At 33.4% G+C, this 24443-nt stretch overlaps 1 protein-coding gene across 1 annotated transcript in view; it reads right to left on the bottom strand.

The window, feature by feature from the left end:
- The window catches only part of LOC106129394 (beta-1,4-glucuronyltransferase 1), a 38275-nt gene extending 14118 nt beyond the window's left edge, over positions 1-24157 (bottom strand). The window contains exons 1-2 of the mRNA XM_013327947.2: positions 23894-24157; positions 5486-6273 (exon numbers count right to left, since the gene is read on the bottom strand). Of these exons, the coding sequence (XP_013183401.2) occupies positions 5486-6099 (614 nt within the window). The 5' untranslated portion in view covers positions 6100-6273; positions 23894-24157. The remainder of the gene's footprint in view (positions 1-5485; positions 6274-23893) is intronic.
- Positions 24158-24443: the final 286 nt, after the last annotated feature.

The raw sequence follows: 24443 nt of genomic DNA, 5'->3' as shown, positions 1-24443 counted from the left end.
TTGACTTTTCTATGTTAGTATGTCGTTATACCGCAATTGAAATTTCTCTCTTTCTTTAAATTTAGTCTCTTCTTGGATAGTTTTGAAGAGGTTCTCTATTTTACTCTACAGGAAAACACACGGCTCAATCGACTCATATGAAAAGGAACATTTTTTGTCAGTTCGTCTGATTACCCATATCCCTGAACTTCACATATATTAATTGCTTTAAAAATGTAAGATTTACATATAGAGAAGTAGGCGTTTTTGTGATTTATTTAATCAATTATAAAGTTTATTTTGTTGTCATTATCCATTATGGCTCTGTACCATACATGTCAACGAACGAAATTAACAGTTTCCTTCAAGTTCTGATATCTGCGGCGGGTGATAATGACAATTATATTAATTTTACTGGTTAAGCTAAGTAAATACTATTTAAATTTACCATTTCATATTTAATCGCAGATCAGTAACAACATACTGATTACAAGAGAGGATACTAGAAAGATATTGATGATATTTGACACTTAACGATTCTCAAGATACGAGTAAGTGAGTGTTGAAATAACAAAACTGTGGTGTGGGTGAAGTGTACGCATTTACACACAATATCAAGCCAAAAAAAATCACAATTATTTCTATTATTTTATTAGTGGAGTAAGTTCATATCTGTGGAGTTCGTGTCGTCAATAGGCCTAACCTCAATTTACACATTTTCACTTTTCGCCGTGGAAATCGAGACATCGAGATGATCATAGACCGGTTTGACAATTAACATAGTTATTCCACAAACGTTCGAATATTCGATTGCGTGCGAACTCTCGATTTGATGATCGATGAAAACAATAATTTAATAAGAGCACTAGACCAAAATCGTTAACGATTTATCAGTCACTCGTCAATTCCATTTTAAGACAAAAAAAAAATTAATTTGGTACGATTAATATGGATTGTGAGTTTGCGTGAGCCTGTAAATCCTGCCTGAACTTTAACTAATTAAGTATTTTATTTTATTTTATTTGAAAACGAAAATAAGTACATGTATATTGTTAGTTTGATCAATTATTTTTTAACTTCTGACTTGCAACCGACTAACTAACTGACAAATGTTTATAACAGTTTTGTAAAAATAATTTCACACTTCTTCTTCTTCCTGGCTTTAGTCCCGGTTGCATCCTCATTAGATACTCTAGAGAGGAGCCCCTATGTGTATGTTTTTGACCACGAACCCTAGATTGGGTAAGTCAGGTTTCTACACAAAGGACAGGAACATTTGCAGGTAAACCTAACCCGTATTGGATCGATCATATAATTCATGATAGACTTGTTACCAAAATGTGCAGATTTCTTAACGATGTTTTCCCTCACTGTAAGAGCGAAATAAAAATAATTCACACATTAGTAATAATTTCGAATACGTCAAAAAAGCATACAATGTTTTTGATGCTTTCGTCGATTTATTTGCAATTTTAAACATGCAATATTTATGCATGCAATGGAACTAAAGATCAAATATTCGATATCAAATTACGAATGTGCTACATATTGCTGTCCATTGATGCGTGATTCCTGACATTCGTGCCAAACGAGGCCGGTATACATGTGCATTCTCAAAGGGTTAGCAGTTGCATTGTGCGGTGAGATGTGCAGATGGATAAATTAATTTTAATTTTGTTACGAATCGCTTTGAATTCCATTTTGATAATATGCAATGATAGTTCGATTGTCCGTAATCATTTCTATCCACGGAAAACAGACACCAACAACACACATATCTACATAGGTCAGACTGCAATATTACATGACCTTTCTCATCTTTACATGTTCCTTCTTCGCTTCATTTGCTTCGCTTTTCTACATTTTTCTCTTCACTTCGTTCGATCTTCGGCATTCTCAGTTATAAGTCTCAGTTCGGATTTAATCTAGTGACGATACCTAGCCATAATACGTTTAACTACTCAACTTTTATCTTCATTTCTAACATATACATACATATCACTATATATATTTATTAAGATTGACCCCAAATAAAAATCTCTGTCAGATCCAATGTTTGACTGGTTAATTTTGCTTCTAGCTTTAAGTCCGCCAATTGTACTATACATTTGTATTTTTTTAAATAAAGTTTAAATAAATAAATTATCATGGTAAATTTGGTAAAAGTGCATATCAGCAGCCCTAAGTTGGACGTTAGGAAACGGCCAAATGGTATCAAACCGGGACGTATCCGGGCGATATGAAATTTATATGCATGCTCTGGCTTGCGCAAGCGCCTGTAGTTAGGTATCTACTCCACATTCGATGATTGATGGTCTACGACCTTGACTTTCAAATCTCAAATATACCGTTACTGAATTGTAGGTAAGTGTTCTTCATAATTAGGTACTCGAATTACTTGCGTAATTTCTTCTCATACCGTATGTAGGTCGGTGATTTTGTTGGTAAACAATAATGAAATTTGGGTTAAGTACAACTTAACTGTTTATTTTTTATATTATATTATTAGCAAGCAAAACGAATTATTTGCCAAGAGCATTAATTACCAAAGGAATATGAATTGATTTTATACCTCTTTGCTTTGTTTCCATCTAGGTAAGAGAGCGAAAAAATTCAAGGCTGACATGGGTTAGCTTACTTTTTTCGTCGTACCAGTATCACAATCCGCGTAATATGTCTCAGTTGAAAATTTGATACTCTATCTATACAGAAATAATTCAAAGGACTGATTCCTTTGAATGATTTCTGTTTATTTACTGTTGCTGGAAAAAGAATTAGGTGTTGTATGCAACTAATTTAAGAGATTGGTTAGTCGGTACATAAATTGTTTAATATATGACCCTTGCTTGAAGGTAATTTGTGAGGTCGCGAGGTCAGATATAGTTATGATTACTGACAGTGTCATTGTTGAAATATTACACACTATGTCCTCTAGCCTTGTATGGCACAATTAATATTGAATGTGTGAAGGATGCAAAATGACAATATCGTGTTTCAACACAACGTTTATTTAAAACAATCAACAATGTTGTTAAAGCGAGGTTTATTAAATTAAGAATTTACGTTCGGTACAGCAACATTTACTGATCCAACTTATCGAACTAGTCCAAAATAAGAACATTAATTTAAATCATTGTTCTCGGTCTTTCTTGGGAGGAGCCACTTCTGATCATGATCCAAAGAAGTTAAAGCAGATCCGGACGAAGAAGTTCACAGTTTTGAAGGGAAACCTATCCGTATTGGTCAGGTAGGAGGATTGACTTTACCTGACAGACTATGATGATTGACTGATTGAGTATAACTCTAAAGGTTCATAAAGTATCGAGTCAAGCTTCCTTAGTTGAACGTGCCAGCGAAGAGTATGGTCTACCTATCAACTAGGGGCAAAAATACATTTTTTGTATGTATGTATGTTTGTAACGGAATAAATTTCGAAACGTTGGTTTGATTTTGATGAAATTTAAAATATAAGTATGTAGGAACTGTGAACGGAATTTTTAAGTTCGTGCGAAATCTAAATTGGATAAGTAATTTCTGAGATTTGACAATTTTGTAAATATTTTATGTGTTCACGAGGTCTTAGTTCGCGGCGAACGGCAAGTTTAAACAACAATCTCAATAACAACAGGAAACGTGCGTCCACGTCCATTGAAATTTCTCAGATCTAAACTTGAGATCGACAGAATCAGCGACCCAAACACTCTAACATTTGAACACTTCCATTTCTGTTATCTCAAATTCTGAAAGACGGATCTCCCAATCATAATAGAGTTCACTAATTAAAACTTGCAGATGTTGTAAGAGAAACAATGAACACGTTATCTGATTGAGCTAGGGTTACCATCCGTACAAGTTCACTTAGGTTATTCAATTTTAGAAATATGTTTTCTATTGATAAAGTCGTGAATTTACCTTTTTACAATAAAATTAATATTGATTTTTCTATACCTACAAGGTTGGTTTCAAATAATGTAGGTACCATAGTTATTCTTAACTAAGCAGAACGAGGTCAACAACAGATAAGGATTTTTTTAAATAAAGTAATAAAGTATCTGCCCATCTTTGTTTTATCTTTTGCCATAGATGTATCATAAAGCTATGTATTTCGGGATGTAAGATCTGCTTTTATAACTGAAAAATTAACAGTAACACAAATCTTCATGCAAATACCGATGGTAAATAAAGATTTGCCCTTTTATTTCAAACCATTTTCCATGCTAATAATATTAAGTATGAGAAAAGTGGTTTTACTTGTCAAACTGTAGGTACTGGACAGATTTTAATGAAGTTTTGTATTGCTAGAAAGCCGTCAGAAGGAACGTATAAAAAGATGGTAACGTGTAACATTATTTTCAAAAATTTCCTTTTGACTGATATTCTTGTAAATCTCCAAGAGTTTTGTCGTGATTGTAAAATTGCAGTTTTTCCTCGTGTTACCGAAACAAGAATGAATTTAGAAGTTGTTACATTAAAAAAATAAACGAAACGCTTAATGAGTCTGGTCGCCTAGCATTAGTTTAATGTGCGTACTGGCCTTCTTTTTATTGTTTCTTACGTAAATTATTTCGCTGTCTTCAAGTGGGTGCATATTTTGTTAATTTTCTTTCTACAGGCAAGTCTTCGTTTGTAAGTATAGATATTGTATTTTAGTAATCATGGGATACCCTTTGTAAGACAACGCATGATTATGGAACTACCAATACGATTGTAAAGTTAGGTGGGTACCTAATCTTTTCCTTAACCGAGTGACTCACAAACGACCCAAAGATGGTAACTGTTAAAGAATGCCTACATTTGGGATGTTCCTTAAAAAACAATGTGAAGATTTTTGTAATTTTTAAGAAAATGGTAAATATTGCATACCTGTGCGCAGTTACCTATATAGAGCCCATCTTTTGCATAGCTATCCTGCGGAAAAGCTGTGGGACATGTCTATGTATTAGATTTTAAATATATAACAGAGCAAATCATATTACTTTGAAAACTTACCAGTAGCATTCTTAACAACAGTAATCACATTATAACAGGCATTTTATGATCATTAAACGATAAAAGAATTTTATTGCGAAATAATAAACGAAGATTGATGAATGGCCGCGTAGTAAAAAAAACCATTAACCATTATTGGCAAGCTGAATAAATAAAACTGTTCTTCCTTCACTGTTTCTATTTCTTTAGTCTAATAAATATGATACACATTATTTATTTAGTTAATTTAGCACTCTATCTAACCTGTCAATCATCTATACCGCTGCTTTGAGTGATGTAACCGTATTTTATGATATAAATATATATTTATTTACTTATATATAAAATAAATGTATATAAGTGCCTACTTTACAAATTGATACCATGGCAGTTTCTAAAGAGCAATAAAGCCTTCCGATGAACGAATAAATTTAACAACTCCTTTAAATACACAGAGCGTGACGAAAACAAAAAACTTTGTTTTGCGAAACTTAGAGAGCATTGCCCCGTGTTAATTAATGGGTACTTAAAAACTTACCGTTCGACCAAAGGCTGGACGTTATCAAGGAACTCAAAGCCGGCATGCGTCGTGTACGTAATGGTCTCGTGACATTGTAGGTCTCCATGATCCGCGCGCACATAGTTCTTCAGCACCCAGTACTCTCCTCTTTGGAGATATTCGGGTCGAAAATCCTTATCATTGCAAGCTAACAACGACCGCAGACGGGAGAGAGTCGTATCTGAAACGGCGTTTTCATCTACTATATCCAGGGTCTCATTCGTCAGTTCTGCCTCCGATGCTGTATCCTGCCATTTTGCAATTTTCGACTCTACTTCTGCAATAGAAGCAGTGCTCGATGTTGTCTTGTTAGTTGAAGGCATCGTAGATGGAGTTATCTGTGATGTGAGTTCTTCAACTATTCTAACACCAGATTCCACTGTCCTCGTTTCGGTCTCGTTTCGAACAATCGATTCTTCTTTGGTCGAGTACCTCAACTCTGCACTTCTTTCTGAGCCATCCGACGTTATTTGCACCCATTCTACGCCAGGAGGATTATTCCCAGATAGATGCAGTGCTGCGTAAAACAGTACTGCAATATTGATCACAATGCTAACTCTAAATATAAAGTTTCTCCGATTAGCCACCATCATAGAAGAATAGGCACTTGCACTTTTAAAAAACTAGTTTTTGCTATAACGTCCTTCGTCGTCCTCTAGGACGCAATTTCCTGTAAGGTCCTGTTCGTGTCAGCATCACAATTTATTGTGTCATCAATAGGTGGGCGGAGGTGGGCGCCAGCACGGCGCCGCTCTCTTTGGTAGCTCCTGTAACAACAGATGAAAAATATTAGTGATGTTTATCCCAAACAACATTCATACATACATAACATCACGCCTCATTTCCGGGGTAGACAAAGGACTACATTTTTCTACTTTCTACGATCCCTGCATCTGCTCTTCTATCTCCTCTTTCGGGAAATATTCATACTAGAATCTTAAAACAAATGAATGGTAGGTACCGAAACTAAAGAAAAGCAGTAAGTTTTGCTACTTCAAATTGGTTTAGAGATTTACTTTGTCATGATACACCCTTAGAATATTTTCATTTTGAAAAAGTATAACTGTTACAAGTGAAGTTCAAAGATAGTCTTTGATTTGTAAAATTAGCCAAGTTTAATTTCTATCATGACGACGAACATTTTCCATTCTAGGTTCACCCTTAAATTTCGTTACTTGGAGAATTGTAAATATATCGTTTGCATTTTCAATTTTCCAAATGTTTTGATACTAAATAGTGCATGTGTATTTCTGGGTCTAAGAATAATTTCAATATTTGCTTGGTTAAAAATCAGGAATGACCTTACTAAAAATATTTTTTAAGATTAATTTATGTATAATAACACTTGGGTCGTCAAGATAATATTGTCAAGTTAGTCAAATAACTTAGACTCATAACGGTGATATGCTATTGAAATGAATGAATATTATGTGTTATTTGGTTTACCAAATTTTGTACCACTACCCCAAATTTATGTAAATTACGCCTATTTACGCCACGAGTGTATTAGCGTCACAAACTACATAATATGACGGTGCTCCTTTACTAAACGTTGAAATTGAACAAAAACTTTAAGCGTGAATACTAAAATTGGCGTTCGTTTTACATCTGTTGAGACAGGCATTGAGAATCAATCAGTCTCAACCTCAAACTATATTGTTAGATAAAAAATAACACGGTCTTGTGCATTAGGTACATTTTAATAGGATCACGTGTAAATTAAAATTTTAATCATGATACTTTCATGTGAACCGTATATCATTAGGCACTTGATGTGATTTGCGTTAGCATATACTAAAATGTTTTCTTAGTAAGTTTCTAATAACATATTAAGTCAAAAAATTAACTAAAGTGGCAGCCACAGACACTTTAATGATTTAAAGGGAATTTACTTTTTGATTTGGTTATTCCTCATACTACAAAAGAATTTGCCATCATATGGTTGTTTGTCTGTTTATCTACTTACTAGTAAAAATAGCAATGCCATTGTTATGACATTGAGTCTACGGGTCATTTTGTCTACGGTTAATATGTAACAAATGAATATTGTCTTAAATTACCTGTTTGCCACCAATATATCAATATTGTCGGGCATTTGTCATACAAGTTAGATGAGTGTGACGAATTCTTCAGGGTCGCTATTTCGGCAAAGAACGTGTTCTAGTCTTTGTGTTGCAGCCGAACATACTTGTAGAATACAAAGTTATAACGACAGCTAATATCACTAAGTTATGTATTCTTAATACGTTTTCCTCTTTGCTACGTGTTAGATAAATTGTTATCTTTTTCAAAATTATCTCAAATAGGTATATTTAACACTAACGATAAATACGAGTATATAATACCATTATAATCTGTGTATTCGTTACAGGTAAAGGTTTGGAAAATAATTACAATGAACGTTTCACTTCGTTATTGCTCATAACGAATTCATGATTTTTTAATTATCTGTTGGCGGTTTCGCATTACTTTTTATATTCTGCAGTGTTTATTAATATTCAATCGGTCTTGTTATTTTTAAGTTTGCCTTAAAGCATATGCTTTAAAATATGTAGAGTACCTAGAAGTTTGGATTTTGCGGTGTCCTTGCTTATGAAACACATTGTGATGACTTCTTTATTTAGGTAATTATTTTTCTTACCCTAATGCAAATTATTCTCTTTTTGCTTGCTATTTTTGACTGTACCCAGTAACAACATCAACTGTTTTGGTTCTTGTTAACCCCGAAGTTGCGTGTCCATGCAACTTATTCAATCCTCTTTTCAAGACTACCTATGTCATAAAATTATTCGTTGTGGTGGTCATAGTCACAAGCTAATGCTATTGAAAGTTCTAGGAAGTGCAAAGTAACATAATGTTTGACAAATGTATAACCCCAACCTTTATATTGTTACCTTTGGCACTTAAACATAAAATATATTACAAAACTTAATTGAAAATAATAAAAAAAATCATTATAAACCAAACGATTTATTTTAAATGAAGCAAACAATTTTTTCGAATAGTTATAGAAAATAATAATAATTAAGAAACTGTAGGTACGTAGTAGTAACTTGACGAATATTTTTAAACTAAAAAAGATATGAATAGTGAAATTTTATTCATGGAGATTTTTGATACACGTGCTTTTATTTATAAAATTTTTGGGAATTAGCACACATGCTCCAAAATTAATATAATAAATTAACACACTAATCAAATTTCTGGAAATCAAGCCTAAGTACGAGTACTATAAACAGCTGTTCTTATAACGTATTCATCTACATCTTTTTTAATTTATACCTCGGACTTCAGCGTTGGCCACAATGGATCGTAAGTCGTAACTTCAACTAGGAATTTACCTTCAGTAAATTTAACAGTTTCCCAGGTGAGCAAATAGGCAATAGCTGTGGTTATGCTAGCTTCTTTCATGGGTGTGGTTGAAGCGTTGGCAAAAGCAAAGTGGGTAAGCTACTTACAAATGTTGTGGGCTGTGGGTTTCTTGTATAAACTGTTCATTTTACTAACCAATAAAACTGTGTGGTTATAGATGTCAAGAGTGATAATTTATGCTAGGAGTTCAATTCTCGGCCATAATTTCATGTATACATCTAAAATAAATAAACCATCGCATTGTCTCAAGAATCTGAATTAAAAAATAAATGATAAAGGCTTAGCAATTGTATAAGAGGCGAACTTAATTTTAAGCCTATTTCAATGAGAATGTTTATAGTACTAGTCTCTGGAGCTCACTTAAAATATATGATGGATAATACGCTTTGTAAAAACAGATGTGTGCGTAATGCAAGCTGCTAAAAATACTGTCGTATTTTTAAACCCCGCCTATTCGGAGCCAAGAGCAGGGCATTCCCTATTAGTTTGCTGCAAAGCGTCTAAAGTATGGCGACTTCTGATGATACATGTGTGTGATATTAGTTAAGGAGACTTACATATTTAGGTATTACTTTATAATTTTAGCATAAACAAGTGAACATAAAACTGATTTGACTATTTATGATTTGTAAAGAAATTCAAGATGTCATTCTAGAATAACTGATTATAACCTAGGGTATATATAATATTAGTCCTAGATTATTCTGAATTCTTTGGTCTTACTCAATTTTTTTTCCAAGTAGTTTTTTTTCCTTATTCTTTTACGAGTATGGATTTTCAAACAGGAACATAGGTTATATACGTAGTAATAATAACAAAAATATCCAGCAAGAATACTTCGATGTAGGCAGCAAGAAGTATGAATACAAGTTCTTTAAATTGCCAAGGCATTTTTGTTTTAGGTAAATAATGCCTGCAATCGAGCATAACAACTGAGATCAACGCTCGAACTCAAGGCAAAATGTTATTGTGTTAAAGACAAGTAAATTTATCATATTGAAAATTTAAGAAGTGGGTATACCTACCTAATAATATTAACATCATGTGCAAATTTATTAAAACTAGCTAAACGTAGCCATATAGTCTTTTCAACAGAGTTGGCTCGGTCTCAGGGATAGAGACGTGATATGTACTTATGTATATCTATTTATTAAAATTAAAGAATTTTCTAAAAATATATACATGTTTTTTCGTCTATAATTTTTCTTTCAGTACCTCAATGTTGGTAATGAAAGTGCGATATTTAGTTTTATATCTTTGACGCAACTAAGGTATATTGATGCCATTAAAACGTAGTATCGTTATTTTGTTTGCTCAAAGCATTTGCTCTATTTGGCACGTCACTGTAACAACTAACAACGCATCACTTTCAGACGAATGTGGTAATTTGACCAAGTGTTGCATAACACTAGGGTAACCAAATATGAATTTTAAAAATAAAGATTTTTCAAGAACATGTTTATAAATTTTTGAGAAGAACTACATGGGCGTTTATGTAGTTTAGAGGTAAACTAAGAATGAATTTTTGGGTATTTCCTTTGGTTTCAGGACTACCAATATTTTCTTCGTTTTACGCATATGGAGCCGCAGGCGTACTCTAGTCTTAAAAATAATGCAAGATCATTTTCAGTATAAAAAATACAATACTAGTTACTATCTATGTTATTTTGTGCCAAAGTAAACCTATATTTATACATAGATATATCGTGTCTGTATTTATCTAGCGAAACCGTACGCTGTGGTAGACAGTAGGCCGGTTCATTAACAGGAAGCATTGGGCGCAGTCTGCATCTATAATTGACAAGAGTCGAATCATACGACATTTTTTCCTTGTAAGATTGTCTATGCTATTTTACTTCATATCAAATTTCTGATTAAGGCTGGTAATTTAATAGGTAGGTAATTTCACTTTTATTTTGATTATGGCACATTTAGTAGACAATAAATGCTTATTCAAAGAGAATGAGGACTTACTAGGTTTCGCTTTTTGTTCTCTGGCTATAAAAACGAAAACAGGTCGCCTGGTACTATGTAAGTACTTTGTATTCATTCAACTGTTAACTTTAACTTAACAGATTGATGTCAAGGATTTTAGCAAAATACCACAAAATACATTCGCGCAGAATTTAATACCTTACCTGCCTCTTTTTATTGTAAACATCACGAGTTTCAAAGAATGATAATTGACGGTTATGAAAACGTGCGGCCACTATAATTACTGAGACGACCATGTACTATTGTTAAAACTGATTTTTAGTTAATAACACAAATGATTGGTACATCAAAGCACAGCGACTTGTGCAAAGTGGCGTAAGGTGACAATGGTAAGGCTGAAGAAGTAGTTTAGGCTATCAGTGGGCCATCATAAGGCCGGTCCTGAAGTATAGCAGTCAGTAAAATTAAATATATCGGATTTAATTTTACTGACTGCTATACAGAAGAAGATAAAGAATACTACATATAAAGAAGAAGGAAATATTGCCGCAAATTTTACGGTGACTGTTAACTAAAGAATTCTCTTAACTATCTTTTGTTTAACTGATACGCAAAGAACCCGAGCCGAGTACCGTACAGGCGCGTGAGGACAATTACTTCATTGTTTTTAAAGGATGTATAGGTAAGTACTGAGGTAAGTACTTTCGAGGCAACTGACATATTTCTAAGCATTGAGTCATTTAGAGGTTGACATTCAAACAAACAAAATGATTGGCAAAGAAAACGTTGCCTGTCAATAATGGTGGTCATGGTCCAATGCGCGCCAAGAATACTTAAATTTTGGTACATTGTAAGTGTCATCCTTCTTTTGAAAAGTATTATATTAGATTGAACCATTAAAACACAAATGAACACTCGTAATACAAGAATCATATTTTTATAGACATATTATAAACTTTTCCTTTTTTCCTGTCCAGAAAAAAGCATAGGACCACTCCATCTATTTCCTATGGATGTCCTAAAAAGCGACTAAGGGATAGGCTTATAAACTTAGGCGATTTTTAGGCGACGGGTAAGCAATATGTTACTGTATGAATCTCAATTCTATCATTAGGCCAAACAGCTGAACTTGGCCTGAACTTGGAAAAACTGATAGTCTTTCCAAGTCTGTTCGGTCTATCTACCCAGCAAATGATATAGACGTGATTAATTGTAGGTATGAACTTTAAATAAGTGTATTTTTTATTTTGGTGGAATCTATAATAAATTGCTTTAGAGTGAAACTAACTTCATTTGGGAAACTTATTCAAAATCGGGTCAACGACCTAGATTCAAAACGAATGTATGCAATACAATATGTTGATATACAAGGAGAGTGTGGAGGGAAAGGTCGGAGTGGGAAGACCTAGACGAACGTATCTTGATCAAATTAAGGACGTCCTGGTAAAGGGTCAGGTCAAAAGTACCCGAAACCGCCGAGCTTGTATGAAGAGAGTTATGAATGTGGACGAAGCGAAAGAAGTATGCAGAGATCGTGGCAAGTGGAAAGAGGTAGTCTCTGCCTACCCCTCCGGGAAAGAGGCGTGATTTTATGTATGTATGTATGTATGTATGTATGCAAAAAGCTAATCTTTACGATTGAACGACGAAATCGATCATAGTTCGTGAGCGATCAATCATTCAAATTCGAATGTTGTATAAATAAGGCTTCTGAGCCTTACGTTACTTATCTACTAGGTACGTAACTTTATATTTCCTTTTGCTCTTTTTGTACTCTAAGAGCTAACTCTTGCGTTTTCTAAAGTGTTATGTTTCTGGATACCCACCCTGTCATCACAGTGCAATTTTTTAATGTTTGCGCTACAAAATACTTTCAAATTTCTGCCTTCTTTTAGCCGTATTGACAAACATAAGTATTAATAATTACTTTTGCATGAACTTGTCCTCAAAAGCTATATTAGTTATCATACATTAATTGATATAACATTTTCTGTGTTAAAATGCTTATGCTGTGATTTTGGAAAAAATATTTATTATTGAACTACAAAAATATCGTAACGGTATTTCTAGTCTGGAACAGTTTGTAATATGATCCAAAACCTTCAAGACAATAACTGCAGAGGAAAAGGGTTTTATAACATTGAGATTGTGCCCTAACCGCAGTTGTGATGAGACGGCGTGTCATCTAATTATCGTAATCGTTGAAAATTTATTACTGAAATCGTTGTAACCGCAACCACGATACTAGATTAAGTTTTCTCAAGAAATAATTAAACTTATACTTGAAAATACTAAAAAAATAATTATCCCAACAATGAAGAGTTTATTCATACTTATTTAAGAAGCTTACCTTCTTGTGAAACGGGCTTGTAGGTTGAGAAACGGATGATTTTAGTAGTTAACTAACAACATGAAGTTTTTTTATTTTATCTTCTAACTAAACCAGGAATCTATCTTACTAAACCAGGAACATATATACTTTAATATATATCATTATGGCGCCTGAGGTTATTTCAATTACATCAATAAATTATATTCTCACAACTAGCTTTCAATTCAACAAAATTTCGATATAAAAATGAGAGCTTATACTTTTTTATATTTAGAATTAAAATATTATATCGAAAGTGTGTTGAAAGCTAAACCAGTTTATATCACCACATCAGCTGCTGGTGATGCAATGATAATCCCTAGTGGTAACATGGCGCGTGCGTATTCCGCCAGCAAGGTCGTAGCTGGTAATTTGTTGCCCACGCGCATTCAATTATTATCTAGCAATTTTTCATTGCCATGTTTTGCCACCTCTATATGTATTTCTTCGTGAGCTTAGGAAGTAATTTGACCCATTCAGCGTAAACTTATACCGCTGTATAATATTCAAACTGTCATTAGCACTAATAACTAGTGAATCAGAAATGAAGACAGGTTTAATGGCAGGTAGGCAGCCGATACTTCGCTGCTAGTCTTTTTACTTATTGTAAATAGATTACTTTTCCCTACTGCATTTTACTCAGTGTTGGAGGTGACAGCTAAGAAAACAATCAGTAATATGGTAAGAGAGACTGATCAGAATAGAATCGGGTATATTATTTATGATGAGAGAACAGTAGTACCTGTGGCGGACAAGACAATAATTTTGGATATTTATTAGTACTAGTAGTACCCTCAGTATTTTATAAAGGTAAAAGTGAGGCAAATACTTCTTATCTGTTTGGGGACAACTTGTTTCTTTTAACGTAATCGTAGTAACTGTAAATGAGTCATCGAAGGTCATCGATCGCACGTTCATTTCGAACCACGTCGTTGATTCCTGTTTCTCATTTTGTAATTTTAAACTCGGAATTTCTTGACGGTCAGAACATGAATAAAAATTTTTCGTGTCGTCATAAAGATTTTTTTGTGTCAATCATCTGTAGTCATAACAGCAATTAGTCAATTCAATAAAATTTACCTTTACAGTGGTTCCGCTTCTGACTGTCTTCAATACTTATACCATTAGACTGTTTATTTATTTTAATCACACACAATAAGGAAATTATAACATTTTTAATTGATTACGATTTCAAGTGATAAACTATGACATTTTTAGATGTTTATTTGTACAACTTATTTGTTGTGATAATTGTTAAATTTGCTCTGCTTAAACCATATTGTATTGAATTTGAATCATAAGCCTCTGAAAATATTTATGAGATTTGAAAACGAGTTCTGACTTCGCGGATGATGTAGTCAGCAACAGATTACTGCGGAAGTTCCGAGAACCACAACTCACAAAAAAGGTTTCGCCGTCACGATTCCCATCAGCGGGTACCGAAATGTGGTTTGCATGTACGCAACTTCTCGCTAATTAACGTTTATGAATAAATAAAAAATATGTTTACTTGAGGTTTTGGTGGGTTGAGTCTTTTAGTACGCCTTGTGTTTTAAATTGAAGATTTTTGATGTAGGAAATATGTGTGTAGATGCTATTGAGAAGTTTAAATTGTGACGTTTTGTTACAAAAAATATACTTAATAAATTAACTTTCGCATTTAAAATATTAGTTAAAATAAGTTAGGATAAGGACAATAACTCAATCTTTGTTAGTTCGTAAAAATGTTAATGATCCAAGACAGAAGCAACGACAGGGGTAAGCAACGACTTCCATCTTTTAGAAGAAGGTTAGAAGTTGGAGATAAACGTATAAACGCATAATTTTATCACAAACAGACTGACAAACGTGACGAAAAACCTTGCTTTTAATTGAAGTGATAGTAAATTTCGAATAACCGATGTTGTTATAAAGATATCCTTGTAAATTAAATTCGATTGTTGTTTACTTTAATAAATTACCTTTCACGACATGATTTTGTAATACAGATTTGGTGTCAAGATCAGTATAAATAATGGCATGGACCGGACATACCAAAGTACACGAATCAGAAATAACATTGTCCAAATACAAATAAAACAAGGCGTAGATAATTACCATCTGATTAAGGCAAAACTGTGAGGTTATATTCTTACGTCTGTGGTGAATTTATCACATCTTAATAAACATCTTGATCATCTTGTTTACAAATTTAAACATCAAAAGTAACAAACGCAGTACTTTTGTTAACCCGGCAATATTTGTTTATGTTACAAAGTGTATAAACTACTCTGGCCGAAAATACAAGCATTCTCCTTGGAACATTTACTCAGAGGCTTGTAAACATCTTTTGGTAGGTAAGGGTTGTCAAAACTTAAAACATAACAGCATTTGAGGCTTTCAAGGTTAATCACCAGTGCCCATAGATAAAATAACATACTGTGATATTATTTAAATGCGTCTTATCTATTATTTTAAAAGATTACAACCTTGCCTGTTTTAAATATTTACTTAGATGCCAATTATGATAATTTACATTTACGTCAAATAAGAAGAGACAGAGAAGAAGAATAATGCCAGTTATAGTTCTAACTTATCAATAAACCCCAAATTCAAAAATAACCTACAAATTTGGGCTAATGGCAACCCTGTCTACCTTGGCTCGTTTCCAAATGTACTTTAGCCTCACCTGTGTAGCTATTTCCTCCAATTCGTTTGTATTACGCTATATAGTACGCGAACGTTACCTTTAGGTTACCTACTTGACTGACCTTTTGAAATGGTGTCTCGCATTCCGCGCATCTAACAGTACGGCATTTGAAATTGCAGGATAAACGTATTAGAAATGGAAAAGAATCTTAAACAGATTATAATAATGATTTCTTAGAAATATACCCGCAGGAATAGCTATAATTGACAATGATTATAGACTCACTACATTTACTGCCAGCTATTCACATAAATTACGACGGAAAATGAATAACTAAAAGGATGCAATATCCATAAATCTACCAGGATCTTGTTTAGTTATATGAAGTCATAAATAAATGCGGCAATGATGTTAAAGAAGGTAAGGATATCTAACGTATGCAGATAAGACTCCAGGAAGACTTTTAAGCTTTCATTCCGCCTGTCGATTCTAAATCAAGGTTTGAATGATATTCACAAAATAAAAAGTAAGTACATAAAATATCTAATAATATTGCCTACATAAAAGCGTTGTAAATTGTTGTACAACTTCTGCATTCAAATCTTCCAAACAAAAGGTTGGCTCATATAAAACGTTGAAAACCATACCAGAGTCAGCCAATTGACTGACTCAGAGCCATTATGACGCACAACGATCAGCATATCATTATTCGAAGGCACGTATGTATTAAGTTTTCTTTTTCTTGGGTTTAGAACGGGAAATTCCCACGACTCGCATCCTCTTCAGAACCATAATTACGTGATCTGTTTCTGAGTAAATTTCCATTTAAAGATGAATTTTTAATATATCTATCGAGACAATTCTGTCAACTTATTTGCAAACTCTTTTGAATCTGAAATTAAATAAAGAATTTTCAGATTAGCTTCGGGAAGCTTTACCTGTTTTGTGCAAAACCAAAGTTGGCCGCGCATAGGTAATTAGTATTTAATTTATTAAACTATCATTTAGAACCCCAGCGAGACATCTTCCGACAAAATTACATGCTATTATAATCCATCGATGGTCATAACGGAGGTAATTAATTATAGGTATTACATGACTCGCCAGTGTATTACGTAGGGCTGCTAGTACCCGTTAGATATACATATTGGATAAGATCTTTCTTTTCTAGATAAGAATAAATATAAATCTTATTAAAATATTCTCTCAATCACAATCTTATTATTACTTAATACATACATACCTATGCAAACCAATGCATTGAGTAATAATAAGATTGAGATATGAGTCTCTTTACAGTTGTGTCGCAATCTATAGAATAATCAATCTAATAAAATAATAAATAAAATCTAATCAATATTATGTAGAGGCAGGTCATACTTACTACACATCAAACTGGATTAAAATGGAAAATTAGGATTTTGAAATACCTATGAGTAATGATTATATTTTCAATAACACTTATTAATCCCAATACTTATTTTCCTCCTTTTCTGCAGACGTGAATCTCGTCTACTACAAAAGTCATTAATCAGTTAACATAAAGCAAAGAGTATTAAGCTTGATAATTCTGATATGTGTATTTAATTGGTGTCTTGTAAGATAAAATACTTGTCTTGCAGGACACCATAGACATCTTATGGTGTGCCCTTGCAACTCACTGGTTACAGGTTGGAGTGTGGCGCCAAACTGCATGCATGGAATGCCACGCTACAGGATTGGATCCCGTTGTATGTACAAACGATTTAACAAGTTTAATAAATATTTCCTCGAATGCCATACTTCATTGTAATCGTCAATTATTGAGTAATGATGACCCGAGCAGGTATCAAAACATTTCAGAAAAGAAACGTATTGATAATACACTCTATTAAAGTTGTATGTACGCTGAAACTCAATAATACTCGTATTTCATTAATAATATTAATTATGGCGCCAGTAATCTCCCATCTACAATACAAGAAACCACACTTATACTACATAAAAAAATACCTTTATAAAGGAACGTCAAAAAGAAAGTGAATTTAACGGACTGAACGATATCAATAATGGATTAAATAAAATTACAACGATTTTAACAGCTTCAATGACAACAAACATACGGCTTCTATGACGGGAAGGCAAATAGACATAGACAAGGCCAGGCGCAATTACGAGACGATTTATCAGATCTGCCGGCGGCGGGGCATTGTCTAGACTAGGCTCGGTTACTTGGCTCGGCAGACTTGACTGTCCTGCAAAGTAAGTACAAATATACAACGCGCCTTTTTCTCGGAGGTGTGGTTTAGAATAGGATTATTCCTTTTCATGGATGTCATATAAAGCGACTAAGGGGGCTATATAAACTTGGAATTCTTTTTTAGGCTATAGGCTAGCATACTGTCACTTTTTGAAAATTGGAATTTCTAGGAATGGTTTGAAAGGCAGTGCTACCCTCAGTAAGAAAATGAACTGCAGAAATATTCCTGTAGTTTATTAATTCATACATTATGTTTTTTTAAATAGTAAATTGGCAGCACCACAACTTTAAGTCTTAGGTACCTTTTTTTCCAAGACATGCTTAACATACCATACAAGTTAAGGTTTTTAAAGTTTTGGTAAAAACATTGACAAACAAATGCAAATGATAAAGGAATAGTGTTTTCGGATTAGATTCAGATAATAGATAGTCCTGCTAAAAATTTGTCAAAACAGTGGTTCATTTTCATCCATCAAAATTCATATTTAATCAAAATCTTGTTATTGTTTGAGAAAGTAGTACCCTTACCTTATACATAAAATATAATTTTAGTACAATGTCAAGTGTAAACTATTTTCCTTTGCCCAGCAGTTAGTTAAGTGGTTAAGTAATTACTTAGATACATACGCACGTAGGAGTGTCCAGTTGCGTCAATATCAACAGTAACTTGAACCTAATATGGCGGGCATTCCAGCGCGCCACTCTCAGGTTACTGAATCCACTACATTATTATCAAAGATTTAGTAAATCAAGTAGCAGTTTAAGCTATTACGTGTATAGTATATTGAAAAGGAGATAGAGATAGTGGCGCTCATGTAACACATTCACGAGAAATGGCATCTAAGTAAAATGCTTTATTGACTAAATTCATGACAAGTGTTTTGGCTTAGCTGTTGCACGGACTAAAAATGTTCTTTCTCTACATGCGCAGGTTGTAAAAATTCCTAATTCGTCGTCGAAAGAATTTTTGAATAGAATGATATAAAATAAATTGGAACATCTTTATGTTTCAATTCCAAGGCGTGGTTGGTAAATATTGCCTATAATACAACCTTTATATTAATGGGCCATATGCCTCTGTGCCTACTGATGTCACTCAGATAATCCACCGCATTTAATCTATTTAAGATCTTACAAGTATATATGTGGAATTGTCACCAACTAACACGGAATCTTCATATCCCAGTCTATCAACTACTTTTCAAAAAATCTTGGAAAGTAATAGGAAAGTGAATAGTGGACATAACACTTAGTGCCAATGCATAGAAAGACGTCACTAATTTTATTAAAAAGTTCATTGACATTATCTTTACAAAGCTTCAGACTGCAGACATAAAAACGTGACACCTCAGTGTGAGCCCGTTTGTCGTTTGATTTATTCAGATTAACATCGCCAAGTGGGTTATGTCGAATTTCAGCTGCAGAAAACAATGCCACAAGTGGTATTTGGCCTTCTTACAAGTGAAAAATGTCAGACATGTACTGGCTTGGAAATATTATAGGTACGGATACCTGCTAATGCATAAACCTTTGCGAAAATTGACTAAACATGAATGTTTAGTAACACAATTTATACCTACCACTTTCTCCAAAGCACGTTATTATTACACCAACTCTAAGGATTTGATCATTAGTGAAAGTCGTCTCATCAGATATTTGAACTTGTATAATCTTTTCAGAGTAGGTATATTGAGTATAACATTTTCTTAGTTTTGCGAACCTCGAGATCTTTGAAGCCAAAAGTTTAAAAATGTAATGTTATCTCAAATATATTGTATTGGGTAGGTACCTACTTCTTATACGCAATCTGGCTAGAATATTTCTTTTTTATCTATTACTTTTAAAAGTTACAGTTTGAACTTAGACTACACAATACATAAATTATGTCTATACCTAATTGTTAAAGTTTGAGCATAATAGTTTTAGATATCAAATAAAGGAATACAAGTAATTGATTAAATGACTAGTATATAAGATAAGACCATGAATTTGAGTTAGGTTTGAGATATATATTAGATAGGATACAATAAAAAAATTATTTAAGGCCAGCTCTGACGGCCATTCTCAAATACTTTTATAGGAGTATTACTAATACCGGCATAAGAGGGGGAGAACAATGGGTAATCCCACTAGGCAAGCTGTTGATGTAATTTCTCATAAGCTGTTTTATTTATAAGATGATGTAGGCACTTACGTGATAAAAATACTAACACATGCAGCTTTTATGTATGATCTCAAATAGCAGGGGCATAATCGATTGATTTAATAGGCATCAATAAATTGGACGCATACATACTGGTTGTCATTTAATACAATGTTGTGAAGTTGAAATATTTTTTTGCAAATATTCTGCAATTTTATCTATTTACTGCAATGTAACAGGCCCTTGGCTTTAATGACATTTAGAGTGCGTCTGGGTAGGCACGCACACAGGGTCACATGGCAGTCAATATGACACCCTTCTACCTGAGCCAAGCCATTCTATTGACTGTCATTGACACTATCCTTATTATTGACGATTGTCCTTAGAAAATGTACTACACATACCCCAATGACAATAGCTCTATTTTAACTCCTTAATTCTATGTTCACCGTAGGAACTAACGCAACAATTTTTTGAAATGGAAATTGATACAATTACCCCTTAATTACTATTAATATTAAAACATCAAATTGACTAGTATCAATTATTTATAAATTAGCTTTAACTTTGTGTTATGGATCCGTTCGATATTTAGGATACACTCAATTGATTAAAAGTTAACGTGTACATAAATCTGAAAACTTATTGCTCATCAGGTTTTTCCATCATAACCAAATAGATTAAGTGAGAGAGAGAGAGAAAGAGAGAAAGATGGAGATTAGAAGAAAAGCTCTGCTAAACCCTGTTAGACCAGAGGTTTTTTATAAGAGTCCGTTAATTTTCATTTTTTGTTTTGGAATGCCTAGATGAACTTTATTAAATCGGTAATGTTCTGGTAAAAGGTCAGGACGAGGTACCTACTATGAAAACTCTTTCCCACTATGGGAAAGAGGTTATGTATGTTTTAAGTCGTTAAATAATTTAAAACTAACTTAAGGCATGTGTATTAAGCTATTTTTTTATTTACACTGCATTTTATGATTCAACGTGTTGTATTTATTAAGATTATTTGCAGATAGATTTCATCTTCCTGTTGTCTTCGAATATCTTGTAAAAATATTTTTTATTAATGTGTTCGGGTATCTCCCCATATCATTTTACTGTTTGCACTAGCATTGCGCTAGTCCAGGCATTGTCTGATAAGATAAAAGTATTACAATGCAGACAATTTTCAATTAGTTGGTAATAATAAATTTTCAAAGCAATTCTTAGAAAAGATATGAATGATTTTTTTATTATTTCTTTGAAAACGATTATTTTATGGGGTTATTATGGGGTTATTTTGAGTTAAATTTAAAATAATACATACATACATACCTTGTTGAAAAGAGTCCACGTTCAGCTGTTTGAATGAATGATAGAATGAGATTCATATAGTGATAAGTTGCTAGCCCGTCGCCTTAAAAAGAATTCCAAAATAAGCGGGATATGCTAAGTCGCCTTTTACGACATCTATGGGAAAGAGATGAGTTGTCCTTCTATTTTTTCTATTGGTGTCGGAAACCACGCAGCACAAAGATAAATTTATAAAAATAAATTAATGTAAAAGTACTTAGGAATATATCCAAGGATGCAAAGATAAGACGATATCGCAATGATTCTCATATCTCCAATGTGATATCAGATATCAGACGACTTGATATAATACCTACCTATTTCGGGAATAATTTTCAGGAAGTTAGTAATGTATTCCATTGACTATATTGTGTAGATAAACTTACGGAAAAATAAAAAGTCTACAAATTTCACACCTTATGTACTGCTTGTACATAAGTTGTGAAATTTGTTAGGTACTTATGGGAATAGAACAGTTAAACATTAATTATAATAAAAAAATTTAATTTTCTACGAAAGTGCTGAAGTCAAGGAGAAGATTGATGAAATCAAAATTAAAAATGGTCATTTGTTTATTAGGTTTATCCATATACTTACAGAATCTAGTGGAACATTAATCCTTTTAGATATTTTTTATAAATTTGCCTGAACTTTATATATTTATGTATACATCAAGGAAAAACAATATGAATAAAACTTTAAATAAAATTAAGAGAAATTCAGTACAAGGACACTTCTTATTTCTTTAATGATGATCCTGATGATGTTATATTTAGAATATTTGGTCAGAATTCTAAACTACAGACTGCTTTTCCACGCAAAAAAGAGCTGGATTTATACTTCATATGTCAAACTCTTCCCTCATTGAAATTCCCACCTCCGAGGCACTCCTGTTTAGTGTCCGTCTGGTCCATTGTCCCGCTCTATTGATTCCAGCGACAGAGGGGGCGTGATTCAACCGTGACGCACATACTCGATATTTGCTCGAAATCGCATTTACTGCATATGGTTACCGTGACATATGTTGGATTGGACAACTTTAAAATTTGTGAAATTAATGCTTGGTAAACCAGCCGCTGCTTTTAAATAGTTTAAAAACTAGCAATTAAATATTTATTTTTGAAAATATTGTTTTTGCAACACATCAGAAGATGAATTAGGTTTCAATTAATTTAAGCTCAGTTCACGTGTTTACAAATAAATAAGTTTTTCTTCTAAAACCATACCTATACTTATGTCAAAGAGGAGGGACACAGTATGTATTGTTAAATTAACATTTATTGCCCTGAGTTATCAGTATCATAACCCTCGTTTGGGTCTATTGCCTTCAAAAACTGTGTGGGTTACCAGTCGTATACCACAACTGGACAGGATATTTGCAAACCGCGGAAGTCAATTTCGTTCTAGGAACTGATAAACATAATTTTAAATTAATTTTTAGTTTTCTGTATAAAGAGACCTAATTATATGTTGTAAGCAATGAAGCTATTGAAATCAAAACATCTTAAGAAATCTTACAAAGTGGAGCAAACGTCGTCTGATGATAACTGGTGCCTCAGTAGATGTCTGCCAAAGATTGCTGGGTTGTGCAAGGCATACATCTGCGCAATACTCAACATTTAGATGTTTTTTTTTTCTTGTTTTATTGGTAGGTTGTCTACTAACTTTATATTACTTCTTTATGTTAAAGCAATATTAATGTATTTTTTATCAGTTTGACACTCTTTTCTTCATATGCAATTAAAGAAATCTATCCAATTTTTTTTATATCAAAATAGATTTCTTCTCATATAAATAGGTTTGTTGTTGTTTTGGTATTTCGTTATCATCAGAAACTATTCTAGCGTTGCTTTTTTAAAATAATGAGTAACTAATGATTATGATTAGGAAGGATTTATCTGGACGTCATTAGTAGTTAACGACATAATATTTTTCTGCATTAGTACATACCTACATACATACATATAATCATATTATTTGATAAATAAATTCTGTTGGTTATTAGTCAGGGTTAATTTTATTTACTTTCATGAGTAGAATTAATCATATTAGACAAGCAAGCAAGTTTTTATTGGATAGAGGTGTTCCAGATTGGCAGTCGTTTAAGCATAAATTAATGATACTCAAGAGTAGCCACACGCAAGCAAAACTAGTTTGTAAGACTACATAACATTGGTCTGAATGACTGTCTTCGCTTCGGTTATAAATTCCCAAAAAGAAACTGCTATTAAAACAGTTTCACTTTCGTTTATGTACATAAATAGCGTTATAAAAATTCCCATTATCATAATGTTACTAGCTCGAGTGCCTTAGCTTGTTCCAGGTAGGGTTAGATATTATCCGTTTTTAAACAATAAACTTACCGGAGTGCTATGTTTATTTTTCCTGGCACAAATGTCCCAAAACCACATGAACGTGGCTAGGGTGCACGCGGGCGGTCCGTTACTTTAGTTGGTTGGAAGCACTGTTCGGAGATTCACGGAATATCCGTCAGTTGTGCACTTATATCTCCAAGTTGCGACGGGGCAGTTTTATGGCACAGCGGTGGCGCGGCGCGTGGAGTTGCGGAGCCGACACGCAACGTACTGGCCAGGTCGGGGCTTCGCTTCGCGTGCGTCCCGTCGTGTGTCGCCCTCCGAACCACTATTCGGAAGCGGCGGACTTGAGACGAAGAATCGGGAAAAAGGACCATGCCGACATTTTTGTCCTGGCTAAGATTAGCACTAAACAGCGTCTGGGGGGAATTCATTGGCGGTATCAAGGATGTGTCTGTTTAGCCATTGACGCTTGGCGGTGTTCTTTTTAAAGCAGTGTTTTGTTTATGTTTATCGGTATATCTCTTATTATTTGCTGATTAGTTGCATTGCTTATACAATTTTAAGTCTTATTTAATAACATATTTTCGATTGATAA

This window comes from Amyelois transitella, chromosome 4 (genome assembly GCF_032362555.1).
Source record: "Amyelois transitella isolate CPQ chromosome 4, ilAmyTran1.1, whole genome shotgun sequence".
Lineage (NCBI taxonomy): Eukaryota > Metazoa > Arthropoda > Insecta > Lepidoptera > Pyralidae > Amyelois > Amyelois transitella.
This window is presented reverse-complemented; position numbering and strand designations above follow the sequence as displayed.